The sequence below is a fragment of the Paramisgurnus dabryanus genome, chromosome 19 (genome assembly GCF_030506205.2).
Source record: "Paramisgurnus dabryanus chromosome 19, PD_genome_1.1, whole genome shotgun sequence".
NCBI lineage: Eukaryota > Metazoa > Chordata > Actinopteri > Cypriniformes > Cobitidae > Paramisgurnus > Paramisgurnus dabryanus.
In genome coordinates, this window is record NC_133355.1 from 9,791,565 (window position 1) to 9,813,608 (window position 22,044).

At 36.8% G+C, this 22,044-nt stretch overlaps 2 protein-coding genes across 3 annotated transcripts; both read right to left on the bottom strand.

Moving 5' to 3' along the window:
- Positions 1–44: 44 nt before the first annotated feature.
- On the bottom strand, positions 45–4,290 carry psmd4a (proteasome 26S subunit ubiquitin receptor, non-ATPase 4a). The gene is made up of 10 exons (XM_065288153.1): positions 4,181–4,290; positions 3,557–3,697; positions 3,363–3,477; positions 3,194–3,280; positions 3,038–3,106; positions 2,464–2,679; positions 1,123–1,231; positions 849–980; positions 547–599; positions 45–454 (listed from the first exon to the last, which is right to left on the bottom strand). Exons 1-10 carry the CDS (start codon positions 4,204–4,206, stop codon positions 284–286), a joined length of 1,119 nt encoding a protein of 372 aa, XP_065144225.1. The 5' UTR covers positions 4,207–4,290; the 3' UTR covers positions 45–283.
- Positions 4,291–4,900: 610 nt separating this feature from the next.
- On the bottom strand, positions 4,901–21,178 carry pip5k1aa (phosphatidylinositol-4-phosphate 5-kinase, type I, alpha, a). 2 transcript variants are annotated; one of them, XM_073812682.1, is made up of 17 exons: positions 20,991–21,178; positions 20,584–20,701; positions 20,199–20,232; positions 19,259–19,293; positions 17,517–17,606; positions 17,078–17,208; positions 16,798–16,915; positions 12,724–12,876; positions 12,184–12,483; positions 11,872–12,068; positions 11,162–11,245; positions 11,039–11,087; positions 10,859–10,943; positions 9,588–9,827; positions 9,288–9,423; positions 7,240–7,333; positions 4,901–6,693 (listed from the first exon to the last, which is right to left on the bottom strand). In XM_073812682.1, exons 2-17 carry the CDS (start codon positions 20,599–20,601, stop codon positions 6,691–6,693), a joined length of 1,767 nt encoding a protein of 588 aa, XP_073668783.1. In that variant the 5' UTR covers positions 20,602–20,701; positions 20,991–21,178; the 3' UTR covers positions 4,901–6,690. The 2 variants fall into 2 exon arrangements, with proteins under 2 accessions (XP_073668783.1, XP_065144248.1); XM_065288176.1 differs by lacking the exon at positions 20,199–20,232.
- Positions 21,179–22,044: the final 866 nt, after the last annotated feature.

A 22,044-nucleotide genomic window follows, 5' to 3' on the forward strand; every position in this document is an offset into this window, starting at 1 on the left:
TAATACAAATATATTTCAGCATTTTAATACAAGGAACCATAAAGCAGATTTAACCATGTTTTAATGGCATTAGAAAAGGCAAAAACCATATAGATAACATTTGCACATTTATCAACTATTTAATAATTGTGCACAAAGCAAAATGGGAGAAAACCATTAGCAAGCCATGTGTGAATTTTTGAGGTACCACACAACCTTGCAAGAATTTGAATGTCATTCCAGAACAAGTTTTTATAAGGACTTCTGCTGATCACTTGAGTTTTACTTTGCAAGTATCATGCATCTATTTTTTCTTCTCTTCGTCCTTTTTCCCCTCTTGTTTGTTTCCACTCTGAGAGGCCAGTGAACCCATGGCGTTTCGGATGGCCTCATTGTTGGGGTCAACCCCAGGCAGGTTCTCCAGAACGCTCTGAAGGAACTCAGGGTCTTGCATTACGTCATAATCATCCTCCTCCTGTAGGTTCAGTTTAGAAATATACAGTCAATAAAACCGGTGTCTAATAAAAGGACAATACCTTTAGTATAGTAGTGTATACTGGACTTCACCTTGGATTCAGCAGTATCAACTGAAGCTCCCGTGTCCATTGATTCTGCAAATTCTGACATAAGATAGACAGTTAATAGTTTATCTATGGTAGAAAATATGATTTAAAGGCGGGGTGCATGATCTCTGAAAGCCAATGTTGACATTTGAAATCACCTAAACAAACACGCCCTTCTTTTGATAGACCCGCCCCACACATACGCAACCCAGGCAACGACGGTGGTTAGTAGACACGCCCCTTACTGCTGATTAGCTACAAGTGTGTTTTGGTAGTTGGCCCTTTAAGATTTTTGAGAAAACAAACCTCCACCCGCCAGCGACATCTGCATGGCATAGGCTATCTGCTCCTCCTCTGTCATGCTGCTGAAGTCTGGGAGGGCAGCAACACTGGCATCAGGCTGAGAGACAGACATCTTCAAAAGAGCCTCCTCTGATTCTGCATGGGGTAAAAATACACAAATCGTGATTACGTCTGCAATAGGAATCAATAAAGTTTCTGTACTGTGAAACCCTGAAAGGGTGTTTTATGACCATCCTCACTTATTTTAATTAATAATTCATGTGCAACAAATACTGACCATCAGCCGCAGAGGCAGAAACGCCAGAATCAGCTGCTGATTGGGCAGCCGCCCGGCGAGATTCCTCTTCCTGTCTCTGCCTTTGCTCCTCCATGGATACACGAAGAGCCTGTAAAAGATAACAAATAAAGGTGTCCTATTATGCCATTTAAAAAAAAAATCTACATTTTGTTAGTTATTGGCCTCTGCTTGTATACATTTACATAATTTACCCCAGCTTTCACAACTGAAAATAACTTGCAATGACCTTAAAATATCCCAGCGCCATTCGTCTCAAGTGTTTGCACGACGACGCAAAAGTATAAATGAAAACCGACGTGGAACCAGCCGTAGGACCTACGCACAACTATAACGAGCCCTTCAGGCATGTTTATTAAATATGCTTAAAGGGATAGTTCACCCAAAAATGAAAATATTGTCATTAATGACTCACCCTCATGTCGTTCCAAACTCGTAAGACCTCCGTTCACCTTCGGAACACAGTTTAAGATGTTTTATATTTAGTCCGAAAGCTTGTTGACCCTTCATTGAAAATCTATATATGGTATACTGTCCATGTCCAGAAAGGTAATAAAAACATCATCAAAGTAGTCCATGTGACATCAGTGGGTCAGTTAGATTGTGTTAAAGCATCGAAAATACATTTTGGTCCAAAAATAACAAAAATTATGACTTTATTCAGCATTGTCTTCTCTTCTGCGTCTGTTGTGAAGCGCATGCACGAGACTCAAGTCACGTGACTGCAGTGATGCGGATGATGTACGACATGACTGACGTGTTATCTGGTGCGCCCAGCTGTTTTTTTGTGTGTTTGTGTACGCCTAGGCTTCGTTTACAGTCTGAGGGAGACGCACGCTGTAATTTGAAAAATAAAAACTTTGCAAACATGTCTGAGGATAAAACGTCATCTGCGTCACTGCAGTTACGTGACTTTAGTCTCGCGCATGTGCTTCACAACAGACGCGGAAGAAAAGACAATGCGGAATAAAGTCCTAATTTTTGTTATTTTTGGACCAACATGCATTTTCGATGTGTCGACACAATCTAACTGACCCACTGATGTCACATGGACTACTTTGATGATTTTTTTATTACCTTTCTGGACATGGACAGTATACCGTACGTAGATTTTCAATGAAGGGTCAACAAGCTCTCGGACTAAATATAATAAAACATCTTAAACTGTGTTCCCAAGATAAACAGAGGTCTTACGAGTTTGGAACAACATGAGGGTGAGTCATTAGTGACATTTTTTTTTCATTTTGGTTGAAATTGGCCTTGTCCTGGCTTTAGTTAAGCCTCATCTGTGAAACCAGGCCATAAATGTGTCATTTAACTCACCAAAGCCAACTCTGGGTCAGCACTGGGGTCTACTCCAAACTCAAAGTCGCTCGGACCCAAGCCCAGCATAGTACCACCCTCACCAGCCAGGATGGGGGATGAGAGCAGAGCATCAGCAAGGCTGGGCCCAGGGGGAACCGTGACCAGGTGAGAACCTGTGCCCTCCTTTCCATTCAGGGCGTTCACAAATGCAGTCAGTTTCTCTGTATTCGCAACCTATTTGCAATGATTAAGGAAAACACAGTGAAAAATTTTACCAAAGCTGAATTTTAGGTAAGGAATAATTGATGGCGGGCCATTGAATAATAAGAAAATAATGCACACCCAAGGTGCAATGCGGCACAACGCGAAGCACAATTATTTTCAAATAATTCAAAGGACCGGAGTTAATTATTCCTCTTATACCACGGTTACAGCAACAAACATTGCTCTGGTACCTATTTTTAAGACATTTGACAAGTTGGGTGTGCAGTTATCAGAAATTAATGCATACCCACGGAACATTTCTCAGCCAATCAGAATAAAGCATTCAACAGACCCGTGGTATAAATAAAAATAATAAATGCCAAGTCACCTCTTCTCCAAAATTGACCACGTCTACGCTGACCTTTTCTTTTTTCAATCGCTTTGCCAACTTCACCAGCTGTGAAAGAGATTTAGGGGGAAACATTAGTAACCAACACTTAAATCTGCAACCGTAAATCAATATTTCTTCATGAAGAAACCCTACATCTTTATCATTGTCCTCCACTGGGCTGCCCACAAAAGCAACAATCCTCATCTTGTGATTCTTGCCTTGTCTATGCTTGAGTGCCAACTGGATACAAACACACAAAAAGCAAACATTAGCTGACTGAGATACAAATTTAACATGTTAAGCCTCTGATGTATTTACATACGTGTGCCACCCGTATGCCAGTGCAGAATGAGATTTTGCCCAGTGGCTGAACGGCATGAAGCTTTGAGAGTATGCGGCCACTGTCTGGTGTTAAAGTGGTGAGGACCTCACAATTACTGCCCAAAGCAAACATATATGGATCACACACACATACAGTAATGTTACCCAGCATAAAGAAATATAATATACACTTACTTGGCCATTGTGATCAGACCCACGTTGTTTTCTGGGTTGCTACGGGTCTTTGAATGACAGACAATGTTGACAGCATCCTGCTGTGCCTGTAATCTAGTCGGCAGAAAGTCTCCATTCCTCATGTATTCACTGTTGTCCACACTATCAAGACAAGTCAGCACAATCATCATCCGATTGATATTGATGTATTATAAGCCCGATGACGTTTGTAATGGACTGGAAAACAAACGTCCTTGTCCTATCTATACATATGTACGATATATGCATGAACTTTAAAGTCAATGACGTATATATTAGCTAAAATGCAGTCGAGGTAGGCAGCTTAGTAACTGAAGATTTTGAGACATAGATTCAACGGTAACATTTAAAACATACAAAGTGTTCATTTATTTCTATGTTAGTGATCTATTTGTCTGTAAGTTCTATCTGACTGCTGAATAATGACTCAGGAAAATGTCATCCTAACCAGAGACCGGTCATACAATTATCTTTCTTTTCCTCAACTATCAGCTAAATCCTTCGACATAATGATAAAACTGTTGTCTTGCAATAATAGAACATGTGTACTTTGCGGAAAACGCGTGAATGTATCTAAAGTAGTACGTTTGTTTGTTTATTTCTTACCAGACCATAGTACTTTCGAGCACCATCTTGGAAATCCTCTAATCCTTTTCACAAATGCTACGGCGTCGCTGATTGGCTGAAGGATGCAGGAGGCTGATGGCGCTTGTAACGGCAAATCTGATTGGCTAAATATTTCTTCGCTGTTACATTCCCGGTTTTGACGTTGCAATATCGTCTCTTTTGCGCCCCCATATGGTAGGAGATCGTGTGTTTTCTTTTTATCGCAAGAACGTACAGAACATGCACACAAAACAATTGACATACAGTAGCCATATATACAATAAACACAAGAGACCATATACAAAAAACGATCGAAATAAAAAACAATAAAAGGACAAAAAACAAAGGGGCTATCACCTAAACAGTATCAGATGAAGAGGTCAAATGTAGAACAAATCCTAACTGTCCTTATAGCTTTCTTATTGAGGCTCATATTACGTTCGAGTAATTTTCCACAAATTAACTTTCTCTGGGCACAGTGTTAAGCTGCATACGTCATTAAGACGGTCTTATTTCAGAAAATTAACCATTTTAAAGTTGACTATTATTCTAAGTTAATCGTAAATGGTTGTAATATGTTTATGACTTACGAATGTACTGCTCAGTTAACTTAAATAAAGTTAACTTAAATACACCAGGCTTGATGACGTATGCAGTCTGCATATGCTACCTCCGGAGGCTGCAGCCTTATGCCCGAATACATTTTAAACACAAGACACATTTTAAAATTTTCGGTTCCGTTTATTTCAAGTTATTTGCATATAACATGAAATGTTGCTGAGAACATCAAGAATGCGCGAGCCAATGACATCATTTGGTTGAGAGCAAAAACAAAAAAATAGACATTTTGTTGTAAGAGTGTCGAACAGTTTCATTTAAAGCTACCACTGAAAGTTCTCAGTTTGATAAGACAATAAAGGTGAATGCAGCACTTTCAAGATTAAATAGCAATTGCACAAGAATCCCAGATCTTGAGTGTATACATTTCCAACCTTTGATGAACATCAGATTCACACAACCACCAGGTGTCAGCATTTACATCCATTGTTGCATAAAAACACACCGGCATTGTGGAACCTGAGATAAAGAAATAAATTACATGCAAACATACAAATAAATAGGATTTTGTACAGGAATGTTTTTCACTTTTAAAAATAAAGGTCAACGCATGAAACAAATATCCAGCAGAGTACCCATAATTATCCATATTTAAAATATTTGCATCTTTAGCAATGTCTCTAGAATAGGTTAACTGATAACAATATGCACATTTTCAAATATAAAACTAGCACTTTGGTTCCATCTTTAGTTTGATTTAAATTCCACAAAACCGTGTTCAAAAGGTTTCTATATTACAGTCCATAAAATGTCTTGATGTAAAAAAAAAAAGAGATACACGGTATACATACCACCATGCGTTACAGATTTTACAGTAGTTAGTCTGCCAAGTGTTACATTTCATAGTCTTAACATATTTTACATTTAAGATTTCCAAATATTATCAGTCCTGCAACCCAAAATACTGAATTTGGCCTTTTATACGAGTTACAACATTTACACTATTTATACAAACATGACATTTTTCAGCACGTTTTTATCGATCACTTTCTTTTTGCACGTCATATTAAATTCATAAGCAAATAAAACTGGAAGAACTGGAGTATTTAAGGGGGGCGTTCAAGCAAGTAGTCTATAAAGCAGTCACAATGCAGACTGACATTTGAACAATGATGTATACTGTGATTGTGTACATTGCAGGCCATGCAAGTCTGCATATCGCACAGTAAAAAGTGTCCTGTTCACAACAATGTAAATTACTTGTGCAATTAAGGCACATTTAGATCACACAATATTACAGTAAACTATTTAAATCTATTTCTAAAATTAATTATTTTCATAGATTTAGAGTAAAAAAAAAACTAAATCTTGTAACATGATTGTTCAGGCAAACTAATGTGGATTGACTCATTTTCGGAGACAATCATATACTCAAAGCATCTGTAAAATAGGCAAATGTTTTACTTTCTCCTATTAGCAAATTAAATATGTGACTCCAAAACATTCGTCTCCTTAGCAACATAACAGGAAAAACAGCATTGCGTCCATTAAGTCCACTACAAAATGTTCAACTCTCGCTGAGGTACTTTGAAAGACCAGTTTGTTCTCCAAAAGCCACTTGGTACTCATCGCTTTATGATTGCTGTAAACATTATTAAGTTCTGACAAATATGGCACTGATGGCTGTATTTGTCCTTTGGTTCCATTTCTTAGCAGCAATACTGGACGCTGTATGGCTGACATCCGAAAAAAAAGGTTTAAAGAGGGAATTATCTTTATAGTAGAATGATCGTGTGCGGTGTTATAATTTGTTCTCCACATTCTCTGGTTTTCACTTTTCCTAATGTTGAAAGCAATTCAATCTTAGGGTTATCCTTCTTCTTTAGAAGTCCTTGAAAGGGAGTACTCTTTGTCCTGGAGAGCTTTATTTTGTCCTTGTCAACCACAGTCTTTCACTGCAAAAGAAAAACATTTACTTTTTAAATATTTTGTTTTAAGGGAGATGTTTACTTGGACAGCTCTCATTTTTCTCAGTGGCTCAAAGATCAACCACATCCAAATCCATACATTTTTACAATTTATGCAAATTAGAGCAATTAGAATGTCACTCGCCAGCTTTGGCTCAAATGGCTCTGCTTAACTAAGCTGCTGTCAAATCACAACACACTAAACAAACTTCACAATCAGAACTCGATACGCATTTCTGAAGGAGGGACTTCATAGAACAAGGAAGACATCAGCCCATTTTTAGGACAGTGAAAACAGCGCTAGAGAGATAAGTAAACGGTGTGAAAAATACATCAGAAACATGAACACATGTTATATTGCGCACTGTAAACACAATCAAAGCTTCAAAAACACAGAAAGAACGGGACCTTTAATAAAATTATATCACATCAGCTGAGAACCACTGTTACAGAGGATGTGCACAAAGGATTGTTTAAAAAAAAAATTGTATGCATGTTCTTGCTTATGTATAGCGAGAGGAACTTGTTTCTTACTTCTGATGTGTTGGTATGAGGAACAATCTCGTTGAGTGAAATGGTTTCCACATTTAAACTTTCCCCAGATGTGTAAGCAGCTGTACTGCTACAACTGAAAGAAAAACAGGAACTTGAATCAGTGTTTTTGTGTGTGATGTAAGACTGTGCCGTCAGTGTGACACCATCACAGGATATAAGGTTGCAATCTGTATACTGGGGCAGTTTATCACATTTACTGTTAATTCTAGATTTTGGATCCAAACTGAACAGGCATTGAGTTGTTTGTCTCTGTAACAAGTGATCTGTAACAGAATCTAGGGGTGTCCTCGACTAAGGATTTACATATTCGAATCAGAATTGTCGAATCTTTCCATAGTCGACCGATAGTCGAATCATCTATGTTTGTGTGCATGGGTTGGGAGGGGGCCAGACCAGGTACATATTGGTAACTTTTATTTTCTTTCACAAGCAGCACACATAAACAACTTTCTGATAAAGTGACCAAAACTGTCTTTCAAGTAATAAACGAAGACAAAACTGACGATGCATTTATATATATTTTTTTTAAGGTAAAATGTAAGGCAACATTTGTTTAATTATTCCTCATAACATTTTAAAGCCACGATCTACAGAACATCACACAAAAATACATTTTGATAACTAAACCTAAAAAAATAACAAAGGTATCCTGCCTTGGAAACTCCGGCTACAATTCAGTGTTTTTATTTAATTTGGAGATAGAGCGTCAAAGCAGTCATGACCAAAAAAACCCGACAAATGAGAAATGACAAATAATTTGTGATTGTGACTGTAAATGATAAAAACTAATCTTTATATACAATTCATTAAACGTTAATTTATAAAAAGAAAAACACTGAAATTAATGATTTTATAGACACTTTGCGTTATTATTTAGCACAGAAATACCTGCTTGCTTGCTTTGACTTTGATCATCTCTGTATTAACGTTAGATACAGAAAGACCGGATGATATTATTTATTTTAGGAATCTCTTTACTATCCTTTGAATTTGAAAGTGAACTCCGCCCGACCATAATATTAAATCACAAGAAAGACATTCGCGTCAGGTAGAAATATGTTCAGTGCAGAGGCAGACACTAGTTTCCGTTTTATCACCGAAATAAAATAACGGCTTACCTGTTTTGTAGTTTAACTTTTGACAAGATAACTGTTTTTAATACATTTTAAAAACTTATACTCGTCGAAAAACATCCGTTTTTTAATGTTTAGTTTGATGAACTCCTAAATATGAGACGCAGAGCACCTAGCCCGTTCGGCTAAATTGCATGCGCAAGCATATCCAGCAGGCAACAGCGCAACATCCATACAACGAAAAGCTATCCAAAATTTACATACTTAAATTAGATCAGAATTTACGTTTATAATAAATACAATTTTTTTAATAAAATAAGGTCAGAAGTAACAAAGTGCAGAACAAATATGCAAAATGCCTCAAGTGCACGGAAACAAAACACAAGCCAAATAGTTAAATCAGATAACCCAAAGTGATTTATAAATAAAATAAAATATAGAAATTATTAAAAGAACGAAAGGCATAATATCATTTGCCAGCTATGTCTTTTAAATGTAGAAACAAAGAGGCAAGGCTTTATTAACATAGAGACCTCTTATGGACGTGAAGCCCGGTCACAGGGGAAGTTGGATTTATTAACGCATTTTAAAAATATTTATTGAAAGCTGCTCCTTCACATATTATTTGCAGCATTATCATAATATGCAGTATATTAATATATTGTGAGAAAGCTGTTATATGTGAAATCAGATAATGTGTGCACCCATATACGGCCAAAATTGAATGATCCTCATTTCATAACACATCTGCGACGATTCGACTGTGAGATTGGTAGTCGAATCAGGCTTCTCCTATCGATGCATCGAATCTTCGACTATTCGGGGTCACCCCTAACAGAATCTATTGTTTTTTTCACTTCTGTATATTGCAAATAACGTCATCTTTATCTGCGCCATCATCAGTTAACATGCAAGTATATTAAGCACATCTATCCAAGCATGTCTAACACATACCTGGGAACTGGAGTGTTTGCGGAAAACTTGGAGCCCACAGTAGATGTCGCCGAGAGGGTTGTATCGACTGAACTGTTGGTGATATCATCTTCAGTAAACTGATGTGGGAGAAGGTCAGGGCGATCTGTCTGCATACCTGGAAATAAAAAAAAAGAATGACTTCTCTGTGTACACCACAAAAGCAAAGTTTTTTTACATTCAAGGCTTTTCCTGAGCATTCTTAGCAAGGGTGAAAAATATCAGCCACCCTAAACTACTCTTATCTTCTTCTTTGTTTATCTTTCTCTCAATGTCTCCTACCGTCGTCGCTCTCTTGCGTCTCTGAGCTGAGGGACACAGCGCCGCTGCTTGAGCCGAACAGCTGTGCCATATTCTGCTGCGACTGGAGTGCTTGGGCTACTGGCTGTGTTTGTTCAAGGCTTGTTTGTGCGGTCGCTACAGGAAGAGACTGTTGTTGCGATTGTGAAGATACGGCAGTGTTTGCTTTCTTCCCACCAGGCAGAATTCCACCTCGACTCTTCTTTGCGGGAGACATTTTTGCTAGGAAAGAAAAAGAGAGAAGTGACTTCCACATGAAACTTTCCCCAGTGTCAAACTGAAAAAGGAACTTGGATTACTAGACCGCAAGCATGTGTGGAGTGGGAGTGAAATGGCAACAAAATGTATAATCATTTACTTTTCGGTGTTCTTTTGATAATGTGCAAATAAATTCACCAGATATGAATTACCATGATCGTTTCTGCAGTGCAGGGTTCCCACACCTTAGTTAACTTCAAATTTAAGAACCATTCAAGGACTTTACAGGTCCAATACCCTCAAATTCAAGGACTAAATTTGGGGACACATTTCAAGTGAGAGCCAGGTTACATCGTGTTACCTTTTAAGATATATTGTTACAGTTCCCTTTTGAGGGAACTCGCGCTGCGTCACTGCGGTGACACTTTGGGGCGCCTCCAGGGGTAAGTGCGTCTGAATGTGACATCAAATTCAACCAATTGTGAGGCTTAATGACAAAGACAGGGTGACACGGGAGCCAGGAAGTATATCGCTATCTGAAATATTGCCAAAGACTGTGCTATAGGGACGCAGGAAGTATGGTAAGGGGATGCAGCGTCTCGTTCCCTTCTCAGGGAACAAAAGTTACATACGTTACCAGAGACGTTTTCATTTGTCAAACACAACTATGCAAAAAAGCATTTTGGTATGAATCAACATTCGCATACAGAAGATATAAGCATTTAAAGCGAACAGTTTAGCACGAGTGCTTAAAAAGTTTAGAATTTTATGATATTATCCTACACTACACAGGGAATAATATGGATTTTTTTCTTGCATAAAATAGATTCAAGGACTTTCAATAACCTGAATCTTTTTATGTATTTTTCAAAAACATCCCAGGGCCTAAAATTTTCCCCCCAGATTCACAAACTTTCAAGGATTTCAAGGAGCCGTGGGAACCCTGGCAGTGAATAACAGTTAAGGATTTAAACCTTTTAATATAGATTGCCTTGAATCTCTTATCAATGCATTACGCATACATTTCCCCAATTCCAATTGGAAAGCAAACTTACTTGTAGGTTTTTTGAAGACAGTTGTGCACATAAACTTTTGAAACCGATCTGCGTAGAAACTCGGACGGTGCACGGATACAGTGTCCTAAAGAGGTGATATATTTGTTTAGAAAAAAAATTACAAATTTCATGATAGCACTTTGTGCAAAATTTGATACGATTTTTTCTATTGCAACATACCCCATCATGCAGCAGGGCTTTCCAAGAGTGCTCCAACTTCTTTACAAGCCTGAAAATATAGAAAATGTCAATGTAGGCACTTAGTATGAAAACAAAGACTTATGCAAACATGTAGTCCTTTACCTGTAAGACTGCAGGATATCAATGATGCCAATAAAAACCAGCAATCTTTCTCCTTTCGAACTAAAAGCTGGAATTCCTCCCATACTGCAAAAGATATGCAAATATATATATTATTTAAAGATATACAGTACTGTGCAAAGGTCTTAGGCCACCACCACCAGCTTTGTTGTTTTAGCAAAGTTTTAAAGTCTATCCATATTTATTTTTCACTCTTAACTCTTTTTATTAAGATACAAACAGAAAATACAGGAAATATGCACACAAAATAAAATAAAATAAAAAAATGTTCAGGACTAAATGTGTGGTATTTAGTGTGATCTCTCTTGGAACAAAACACATCTTTTAATTTCATTTAGGTTTAAGATATCCTGCAGTTTCCTTCTATTGCTCGAGTGGAAGGGAAGTTAACCCTAAATAATTGACACTTCAGCCTATACCTTTTTACGGTTTTAATACTACATACACATTTCCTGTATTTTCTCGTTGTATTCTAATAAAGAAACTGAGAAATATTTACATAATGATCACTATACAATTGCAAAAACAACAAATCTAATGGAAGCATGGTGGCCATAGACTTCTGCACAGTACTGTACATTATAAAAAACATTGTAAGGACCAAACTAATCCTGTTATCAGCTCTGATCTTTAACAAATATGCCACACCTATTTGAAAGTGCTGCAGGGTTTAAAGATCACTAATCACTAACCTTTCATAAGGCTGTGGTGGCGTCTTGCCTTTGGCCTCCCCTTGAATAGACTCGATGGCTGTACAGTATAAGGGCTTCTGGCCTGGAGCCTTTTTCTGGTTATCAGGTACTGCGGTAGATGGCTCTTCACCTGCCAGATCCAAGTTGTGGATGCCCACCAGCAGACTGTAGTCCATGATCTTAAAGCTCTGAAGCACCTACACATACACATATATTTTTTAAATCATGAAGAGTAGATTGATTTGACTTTAATCAAGGACAATGTGTTTAACAACGGTCCAGTTTTCATGAATTAATGTCTTGCAGTCTCACCCGACAGTCTCTCTGCATGGTTCTGCATAGGGCATTGTAGTGGTCATTCTCAAGCAGCAAGCCATCAGGCAAGTCCTGAATGAAGTCCAGGTCCTTGTATGTGGGCACCTTCTTAGCCCTCTCTTTAGGGGAAGCGCGACGCTTGTATGTGGAGCCCTTCAGGTCATATTTAAGGTGCATAGGTACGGCACAGGGGAGCAGGTTGTTCATCACAACAATTCGGATGTTCTTCCCTTCGGCTTGAACGCAGTACAGCCCGTAGAACTTGGGAAGAAGCGTGCGCATGTTCTGGTTCAGATTCTAGAGGACAAAATGTAAATTATTATTGAACAAACTGCTTTTCTTATTAAGTTTAATCATGTAATTATTTTAAAGGTCAAGAATTTGTTGCTGCATGACATTTTTAGGAATCAAATGCATCTGTGTAACTTATAATGTTTTGTGCATTTGGGAGATCCAAAGTAACTTACATCAGTATGTGTGCAAGCCTAAAATATTTGCAGTGTTAACATCAAATTGGTACAGGAATTTCATTTTTACCATAAAATATCCAGGCAGGAGTGTCTGTAAAAATTCGGCCTCCTTGTGAAGTACCGTCTTTATAATAAACTCATCATCGCTGGAAACGTAGAAGAGAGAACCACTGGCTCCGGGGTTAGACAACTCAATGAGGGGTTCATTACATAGCGAATACTGCAGAAAACACACACACACACACAGAGAACAGTTACACATTGGTGCAGTCTTGCATTTGTGCCTAGTACTAAATGCAAAGCCACAAAAAAACGACTTAAGGCTGGCCCACAACAATCTTATCAGATTTTTAAAATGTGAGAGACCACAAACATGATGATAAAAAAAATCTACTTAACAAATTGTTTCTATAGCGCATGGAGTAGAGGTCTTCATGGGTGCACTTAGATCCGAAAACCTAGAAGGTCAGTGTCTAGAAGTTTCACGTGTGCCTCGGACACAGATCGGGTACAATAATTGCAGCCTCGGGTCTCGATTAATTTAAAATTAATGTGGTTTTACCTCTTGAAAAGCACCCCCCCCACTCTAGCCCAAACCATGAAAAGACCTACTTTCACTAAAAGGGTTGTTTTTACTAAACCATTTAGATTATACGCATAACTATGATATCATTATATAATAAGACACTTTGAGCTTCATTTTCCAGGTTTTACAATTATTTTAAGTTAAAAATGAAAAAAGTTAGAGAAGCTGAAGTACATTGGAATAAAAAAAATGTGCACAACATCTTTTTTACTAAAAAACTTAATAATAAATGTGTGTGTGAAACCTAGAAATGCAATGATCCCAAAGCCACAAGTCTAAAGAAGTTATGTTTCACGTTTGAGGTCAATAGGTCCAAAAATGAGGTTCTTGCAAGGGTTTATGTAAGACTAGTGCCTTTTCTAAGTGGCAGTCAGCTTCAAAATCAAAGTCTTTGTTTACATTCATACACGCTCGTTCTTATTATTCAGGGTATATACAGCAATCCTCAAGTTAAATTTCCTACCTTCAGAATAGTTTTTAAAACCATCACGACACTGAATTGCAAGTGTTAATCAGCGGCCTTTCTATTATTGACACAGATTTTGATATATACAACATACAAAAAAGAATAGACATGGATTAAAGTGAAAAAAATTCTTCTGATTGAAATGTTTTTCAGGCCAAGTCATATTCCTTTACCTAACACTTTATGTAGGCATGACCAAAAGCATTTTAAAGGGATATTTTGCCATGAATTCCACATTAAAGTCTCCTATGGCATATATAGGTAGCTGTAGTTTGCAGGGCATTTCAGATAAACAGCGAAATAGCTAAATAACTCGCTATATAAAAAGAAAACATGAATATCACCACCTTTAATGAATCTTTTATTAATTATTTATTAATTGTTAATGTATTTTAGCATTTACTAATAATTTTTTTAATCAAAGTTGAAACTGTTAACATTAGTAAATGCACCATGAACTACCGTCAATTACTGTTATGACATAAACAAGAATTAATTAATGGTTATATACTCTATATTTTTTATTGTTTGTTCATGTTATATAATGCATTTACTAATGTGAACAAATACAACTTTTTCATATCATATTATTCACATAAACGAATAATCCAGGGTCTGTTCTGTTCACACAACAGCTTACAGTCACAGCTCTAATACAGTAACTTTATGTATGAATATAAACCCTGAACGAGTAACTTGAGTCAAACTTGTGTACAATTCGCACAGGATGTCTGTAACCATAGTTGTAAAGTGACAGGTGTAAATAAATGACTGTACCTTTTTCAACAAAATATTATGTTACAATAGAGGCAGCGCTGATGGGCTATTTTATGCGCAATGTTTCTGCTGTTTACTTTCTCCTAAGACCTAAATGGTCGTGTTTATATGAGGATATTTGCAAAGACGGGATTTTTGAGGGATATGTGTTATTTAAGGCCAATAAAGTGGCAAAAATTCTCACAACACAAGCTCAATGAGAAGCGCTGACACAGACAGAGGAGGCATTTAGCATTGTTTTTTTGTGTTTGAATGGCTTAAAATCACTTGTTTTTAAACTGCGGTGCTTAAATATATGTACAAATGTTATGTTTTTGTGACGGACCACACGCAAATGCAACTGCAAGAACCGACAGGTGGATGACATCAAAGTGTTGCGAGAGCATTTCTAAAGCAGTCTCCACTTATGATTCCACGTCAATCTATGACAGGATTTGGATGTCATCTGCCTCTTGGTTCTTGTGGCGCCACATGAAGTTTACCAACGAGTTTAACAAACCCGTTGTATCAGCCACTGGCTAGATCAGCATAGCATTAAAAAACGTGACGCGGATGATCACGTATGTGAGAAATCATTTACCCTAAAATACAGGACCGCTAACGTTAGTCATACTGTGCAGACACGCAAGTAACCTGGCTGTTTGGGTTTCTTAGCCCATGAACTGAAAGGCTTGCCAATCTTCAAAATTTTGCTGAGCCAAGTCAACCTCCATTGGTCTTTTACACCTTTATCGATCTTCAAAACATCGGAGCCTTCCTGCATTATAAGTTTGACCATGCTAGCTGAAATAAAGTTTTACCTCAGCTTAACGTGATACGGTCAGAAAACCCGGAGTGGATCCGGTGCGTAGTGATTACATAACGCTTACAGTGGAGAGAGGAACGTGATTTAGCTCCACTCCAGGCTTTGATCACATCCCAGAGACAAAAGATCTTTGATTATGTGCCCAGATATGCTAAAGCCCATATTTAAACGCGAACGCAGATAGAATTTCAATCAGAATAGGACACCTGATAGTCTGAAAAAAGAATACCTAATTTGGAAAAAAATAATACCTCTAAGCCAAATTTAACACTTTTAATGGCCTTAAATTTGACAATTCTGATTTATCACTTTTTAATACTTTTTAAAACCCTGCGGATACCCTGTTATTATTTATCCTTATGTTAGCATATAAAATGCAGTTTCCACACCAGGAAATAAAACGTCACACAAAGATCTTTGGATTTGTTATCTAATTGGCTACACATTGTCTATTTTTATTTTCCATGAAGTCATTGGAGGAACGAGCGAGTCAAATGACGTCATGATTTTTAACAGCTCTGTTTGGATATTATGCATTATACTCCCGCCTACTTTTAAATACAAAGTTTGACCGCAGGTTTATATTTTTAGCGGAACCTAAAACGTAATCTCATATACCGTGTTACGACGTAAATAGTCCTCAGATTCTATTACAAGATTTTCATGCAAAATCTGATGTAAACAATAGACTATATATCTATATTTCATGGACTACACGCATTTGTGGGCAAAAATGGTCATAGGATGTATTCTATTAGACAGTTTTCATGGGTTATTCACACATCTGAAACAGACTGGATTCGACTCACGATCGTTATATCAACACAAAGGTAAGAAGTCCCGTTTATATTTTGCATGTTGTCATCTGGACTTCTGTCACAAAATACTACATTTATGATGCTAGAGCATCTGTATCTCAAAACAGAGACCATAAACTGATGCTAAACCCGTAGACCTTTTAAACGATGTATAGTAATGTTAATATTATTAATGTTTGTAGATAGTAGGCTATATAGATATTGTTAGCAGCGTTAAAAAAACAGACGTCATCCCGACCACAAATTAGTGCACGTCAAGAGCGCTTGTGACATCGTGTGGCTGGCGGTAGGTTAATTTTTGTTAAGCCATGTCATGTCAATCAATTTTGAATGCACACTGTAGTGTGCACCCTTTACAAACAACGCAAGTCTCGATTGTTAAATCTTACAAGGATTCTCGTCGTCAAACGTCACTTCACAAGAAAACAAAGATGGCAGACAGTTCAACATGTTGAATATTTCCGAATGGAGCAGTCCCAACGTACTTCCGAGCTTATTCAAATCACTTAAAACACCATAGAAAAATATCTTTAAGTGTGCGACGGCCTTTAGTTTTGTAAATGTCTTGATGTTGTTTCAAAATGCAATGTTCAATTTCAAAGATTTTCAAACATAAAATTATAACTTGAACTGAATCAGAATTAAACAATGAATGATTAAAACATAATGTGATGAAGAAACAAGATTACCAGGTAGTCATCAGGTCGGATCCCAAACATCTCTCTGAAGTAACGAAAGGCAATGGGAGCATACGTTTTGAACTTGAAGTCTCCATGGTGATGGCCAGGAGTTGAACTACTGCCTTGACTGAGAGAAACATAAAAATGTGTTAAATGTTTCTGTGTAAATTGATCAAATACAGGTGTTACTGGGGATAACATATATATATATATAGATATATACACATACATCTTTAATCAGACCAGACTCAATACATGTTTACTAGTCGGTGGACACATGCACACACACCTGGGAAAAAATATGCTTTCCACCACTTCAAAGTCTTGCATAAGCACATCTCTCTCTGGCTTCTGGCTTAAGCTCCCCACACTGTGTGTGATGCCCAGCTGAATGGCACCTTTCAGAGCAGATGATGTGGTCTGAAGGATAACAAAGAAGGGGGGAAGGAAAAACATGTTAGTGTATAATATAAATGAGGGCAGGACAGTTCACTTGTGAATTCTGAAGCTTAGGTTTTTTGTAGCTTAGACATCTGTTAAAAGCAAGAAGCAATTATTCAAGGCCTGCTGGTCATATCTGTACGTGCCTGTACACAACACTGAAGAGGCGTTATCATCTTTATAAAACAGATAACTAAATTCATCTATGTGCCAAGTAGAATAAAAGTCTCTTACATATCAGAAACATGCCTCATACCAGATTAGTTTTAGATATCGAAAACTTTTACCTTTTTATAAGTGGTCTCTCCAGTGGGGTCTATACCTCTGTGCCCCAAGGTCTTTTTGTTTGTCTGGGATGGAGCTATATTGCTCAGACCCTGAAAGACAAGTGGTTGCTTGGTAAACATATACAAAATTTTGGAACTATACTTAATGTTAAATTACATACAAATATATATATACACAACATTTACAAATAAAAATGTAAAAAAATTGAATGGCAGGCAATTATGACATCAAAACCATGATTCGATGTTTGGTCATTGTTAACACTGTTGGTATGCAAAAATATTTTATTTAAAAAAAATAAATGTATCCTTTTTAATGCACAAATGAGAAAAATTGAGCACCAAGGTTGTAATATCTCTATATCGGTATGGTCTGATATGATCCTCTTTTCTTTGTAAGAGAAGCTCTGCCAGAAATGTACACTGTGGTCTGACGTAACCCTGAAAAAATCCCTGTCTTTAAAAGGAACATTTCACAAGAACTTTTTAAGATGTAAAATAATTAGCAGTTTTTGGGCCTTTTCCTTTTAAATGCAAATTTGCTGATCTGTACACTAAATGGCAGTGTCGTGGTTGGATAGTCCAGATTAAGGGGCGGTATTATCCCCTTCTGACATCACAAAGGAAGCCAAATTTCTATGACCTATTTTTTCACATGTTTGCAGAGAATGGTTTACCAAAACTAAGTTACTGGGTTGCTCTTTTCCATGTTTTTTTTTAAAGTTGATACAAGCTAGCCTGGCTCCGCCCTCCTACGTGCTTCCGCTTATTTTTCATTTCGCTTCGCAGTACGTCTGGGATTTCTCTATAGAGTTTGTTTTCTCCTGCAAAAATCTGCAGGACCAATCAGCGAACAGATGGGGGTGGCTAAGAACGATGACGTTGAGGTCGTGCGTCAGTTTGAGTTGTAGTTCAGTAATGGCAGCGGAGAAAGACGTGAGAAAAGCTATTCGGTCCGTTGTTGCAAAACTGCCGAATATACAGAAGTTAAAGCCGGAGCAAGAACCAGGTTTGCTAACTTTTGTTTGTCTGATTATTCTGACTTGTTGTTTCCGGACGGTTTCGGTGCATGATATACGTCACGACCACATGTTAGCGATTGGCTTTGGCAGATCCTGAGTGACTCTGGGCATATCCAATAGTTTTAAACTTCAACAATGGACCCTCCTTAACGGAAGGTACGCTTTGCTATGGAGCGTGGTCAGACTCTCTGTACAAATGAAATGAATGTACGAGAGTCTGGTTATACCAGGCTAGATACAAGCACTGAGGACCCAACTATACCACCAACTATAACAGATTTTCATGATATGTCCCCTTTAAATTGTATTTTTATCATACGCTGTTTTAATAACAGTGATTGTGAGGTTCTGCCTTGCATGTAAACATTTAATCCACTTTGTAGAAAATACAGAGATCGTATATTGCCATTCAACTTAAAATGAATTGAATTTTGGTCAATATCGCAGAGCCCTTTTTTGGATTGTGAAAGAGGACAACTGGCTGATGTGCAACAAATAAAAAACAGAACAGAAATTTGAAAGAGAAAAGAGACGTTAGAGAGGAAAATTGACTGCAATTCACACTTCTGTCATCAAGAGAGATATGCCTACACAGATTACAAAAACAGTTAAAAAATGTGCCTACAGTCTGGTGACAAACACTTTTGCCAGTTCATAGCAATTATTACAAAAAAAGAGCAAGTGGATCTAAAACTGACACAAAAGAAAGGATATAATTACCTCCAAAGAAGCCATCTTTCGGGTTCCAGGAGTACCTACACATAATAAACAAGAGAGTAAATTTTCCACGTACCCATGTTTAAAAAAAAACATGCAAACAACCTGGGCCAAATAAAGTTCACAGGGTAATGAAAATGGTAGGGAAAATATCAGTAAGCAAGATTGTATAAAATATTCTGGAAAATTCATGATGAAATATTTTTAGGAAGGAAGGCAGGCCAAAAACTTCAAGCACGCAACGCAACCATCCTTAGACATCCCCTTAAAGTTTGAAGATCTCTTCTATTGTAATATTTCTTATTTCTTACAAGACACATATTTTCAACGTTTGTTCTGCTTTTTATAACAAGGAATGAAACCATGACTTTACAAATTCCTAACTGTAACATCCAAAAACCCCTTTACATATACAGCAACAAATTTACACTTCCCCATCATGTTACACAATCAAAACTTCATAAGCAAATAAAATATCACACGGTTACTTGATGGCTTTAATGTTTTGCATTTTACTTATGAAAACTTTTCTTATCAGCGCATTTTTACATTTAAAAAATAAAGTTTTTTTTTTAACTGACCTGTTTGATTGTACCTAGCTTTAGTGAAAAACCTACTTAACACTAAAACTAAAAGGCAAAACGTGCAAATGCTAATTGTTTAAATGGTTCACACAAGAGTTGTTAATGCATTGTTAACCACAACAGAGCTATACTGTGTGTAAACAAGCAGCATGCACAGACACCTGGGTTTAAACTTTTTTGTTCTTTAACAAAAACTGTAAATCAGCCACACATACACAAAAAACAGCTGAGTCTGTTTTACACAATCGGTCCTGCAGTCACAATATTCAAACCTGATTCAAAACAGACAGCCTACACAAACCATACTACAAAAACGCAAAAATACATGTGAGTGCACATACACACATGCACAAATGTACCTCTCCGCTGCCATAAACTCCAAAATAAAGACATCTGAAGAGTGACAACATATTCTCAGGGGAAACAAACATAAAATAACCTTCAAACCAACTTGTTGCAATAAAAGTGAAAGTGAACATCTATGTTATCTATACATCAGCTCATTGCTTTCCATATTTAAACACAAAACTAGGATACTCTAGACCCCCAAATCAACTAGAAAACAAAACATAAAATAGCATTTAAAACGAATTATGAGTAAAAGTGGTCCTTTGTCTAGGCTATAATACCAAATTTAGTAAAAAGCTTTCTGATTGCACACTATCTATCTATCTATCTATCTATCTATCTATCTATCTATCTATCTATCTGTGAAAATAAAATAAAAGTAAACTCGTCTCTTACTGGTGGAGGTCGGCCCATCCGCAGAAACTACACCAGGCGAAGCCATTTTCTGGCGGAAGTTTCATATGGTCCTGTTTGTTTTCACTTGTGGTGTGTGTCCCACAGCCGTGTAAAACCCCTGCAAATACAGCGTGCTAGTTAGCCCAGTTAACTTAGTCATCATAAAAAGTGATATAATAAAGAACTAAAAGAAGCGTTTGCTAAATAAAAAAAAGTTGCTTCATCTGTCGCGGTATTTATTGCTGGAGTTTCCTCACAAACTCTGTCGCTTTCTTGCAAAAAAACATAATATGAATTTACGAAAATGATCGTATGAATAATATAAACGGTTTTGTTAGTTTGTATGTTAATATTCTGTCGAATTTAACGACTAGCAGCCTTATATAACTCCAGGTGTGAACACTTACCTCAACTTACTTCGGATTTCACTCAGGAATAAGTTAATATCAAATTTATCGTTACAAATCGGTTATCATTCATCGAAACGCTAAAAACCTCACGGGAAACTTGTAATTGTTGTCATATAACTTCACGAGTTGCTCCTGAGTAAATTACCCGTTGAATAGCACGGAAGCTCGTTCTCGTTCATCGAGCCTCCCAAAACAAACGGAAGTGACGTTGTTGCCCAAAGACTGCGCCGCTCTGTCCTGGGTGCGGTGACCACTGATCTCAGAACTGCGAAATTTACAGAGGGCGCTCGGCTGCACACAACCCTGCAATGTTTTGTCAATGGATTCATTTATGCATTCATTCATAATTTATGAGTAGGCTATTGATTAAATGAAAACAATAAGTGACGCTTTAAAATTAAATGCATTAATTATAGGCAATTAACAAATAGTTAGAGTTATTATACATTTGAATCACAATACATACTTATTTTAATTGCTCTATAGTTTTGTACTACATATAATAATATAATACAAATATAAACATTAACAAATAAACAAACAAACAAATAATAGTTTTTATTTATATAAATTCTATGTAAATTGAATTAATAATAATTTGTAATAAAACTGATTTTACACAGCAATGTTGTTGATAAAAAAAAATATATATATATATTGTAAAAAAAAATCAGTAGAAATTACAATGTTATTGCAGCTCGAGTTTGTTCAAAGTAAAATAAATTTTAAATATTAACAAGTCTTTATCTTTACAGAATAAAACTATACAATAACAGCCTCATGCAAAGCATTCTGGGAACCAGAAATCATCATCAACCTTTTTCTGTTTTGCTTCAGTTTTTGTTTTCCAGAATGTTTTGCTTGATACTGTTTTTTTAGTTTTACTCTGTAAAGACAAAGACTTGTAAATGTTTAATGTTCATTTAACTTTGAACAAACTCTTGCCAGTAAATAACATAAATGTAAATCTACGGTAAATTACCGTCAACCCAGCTGCAATTTCTACGGAATTTTTTTACAGTGTATATATATAAATATATATATATATATA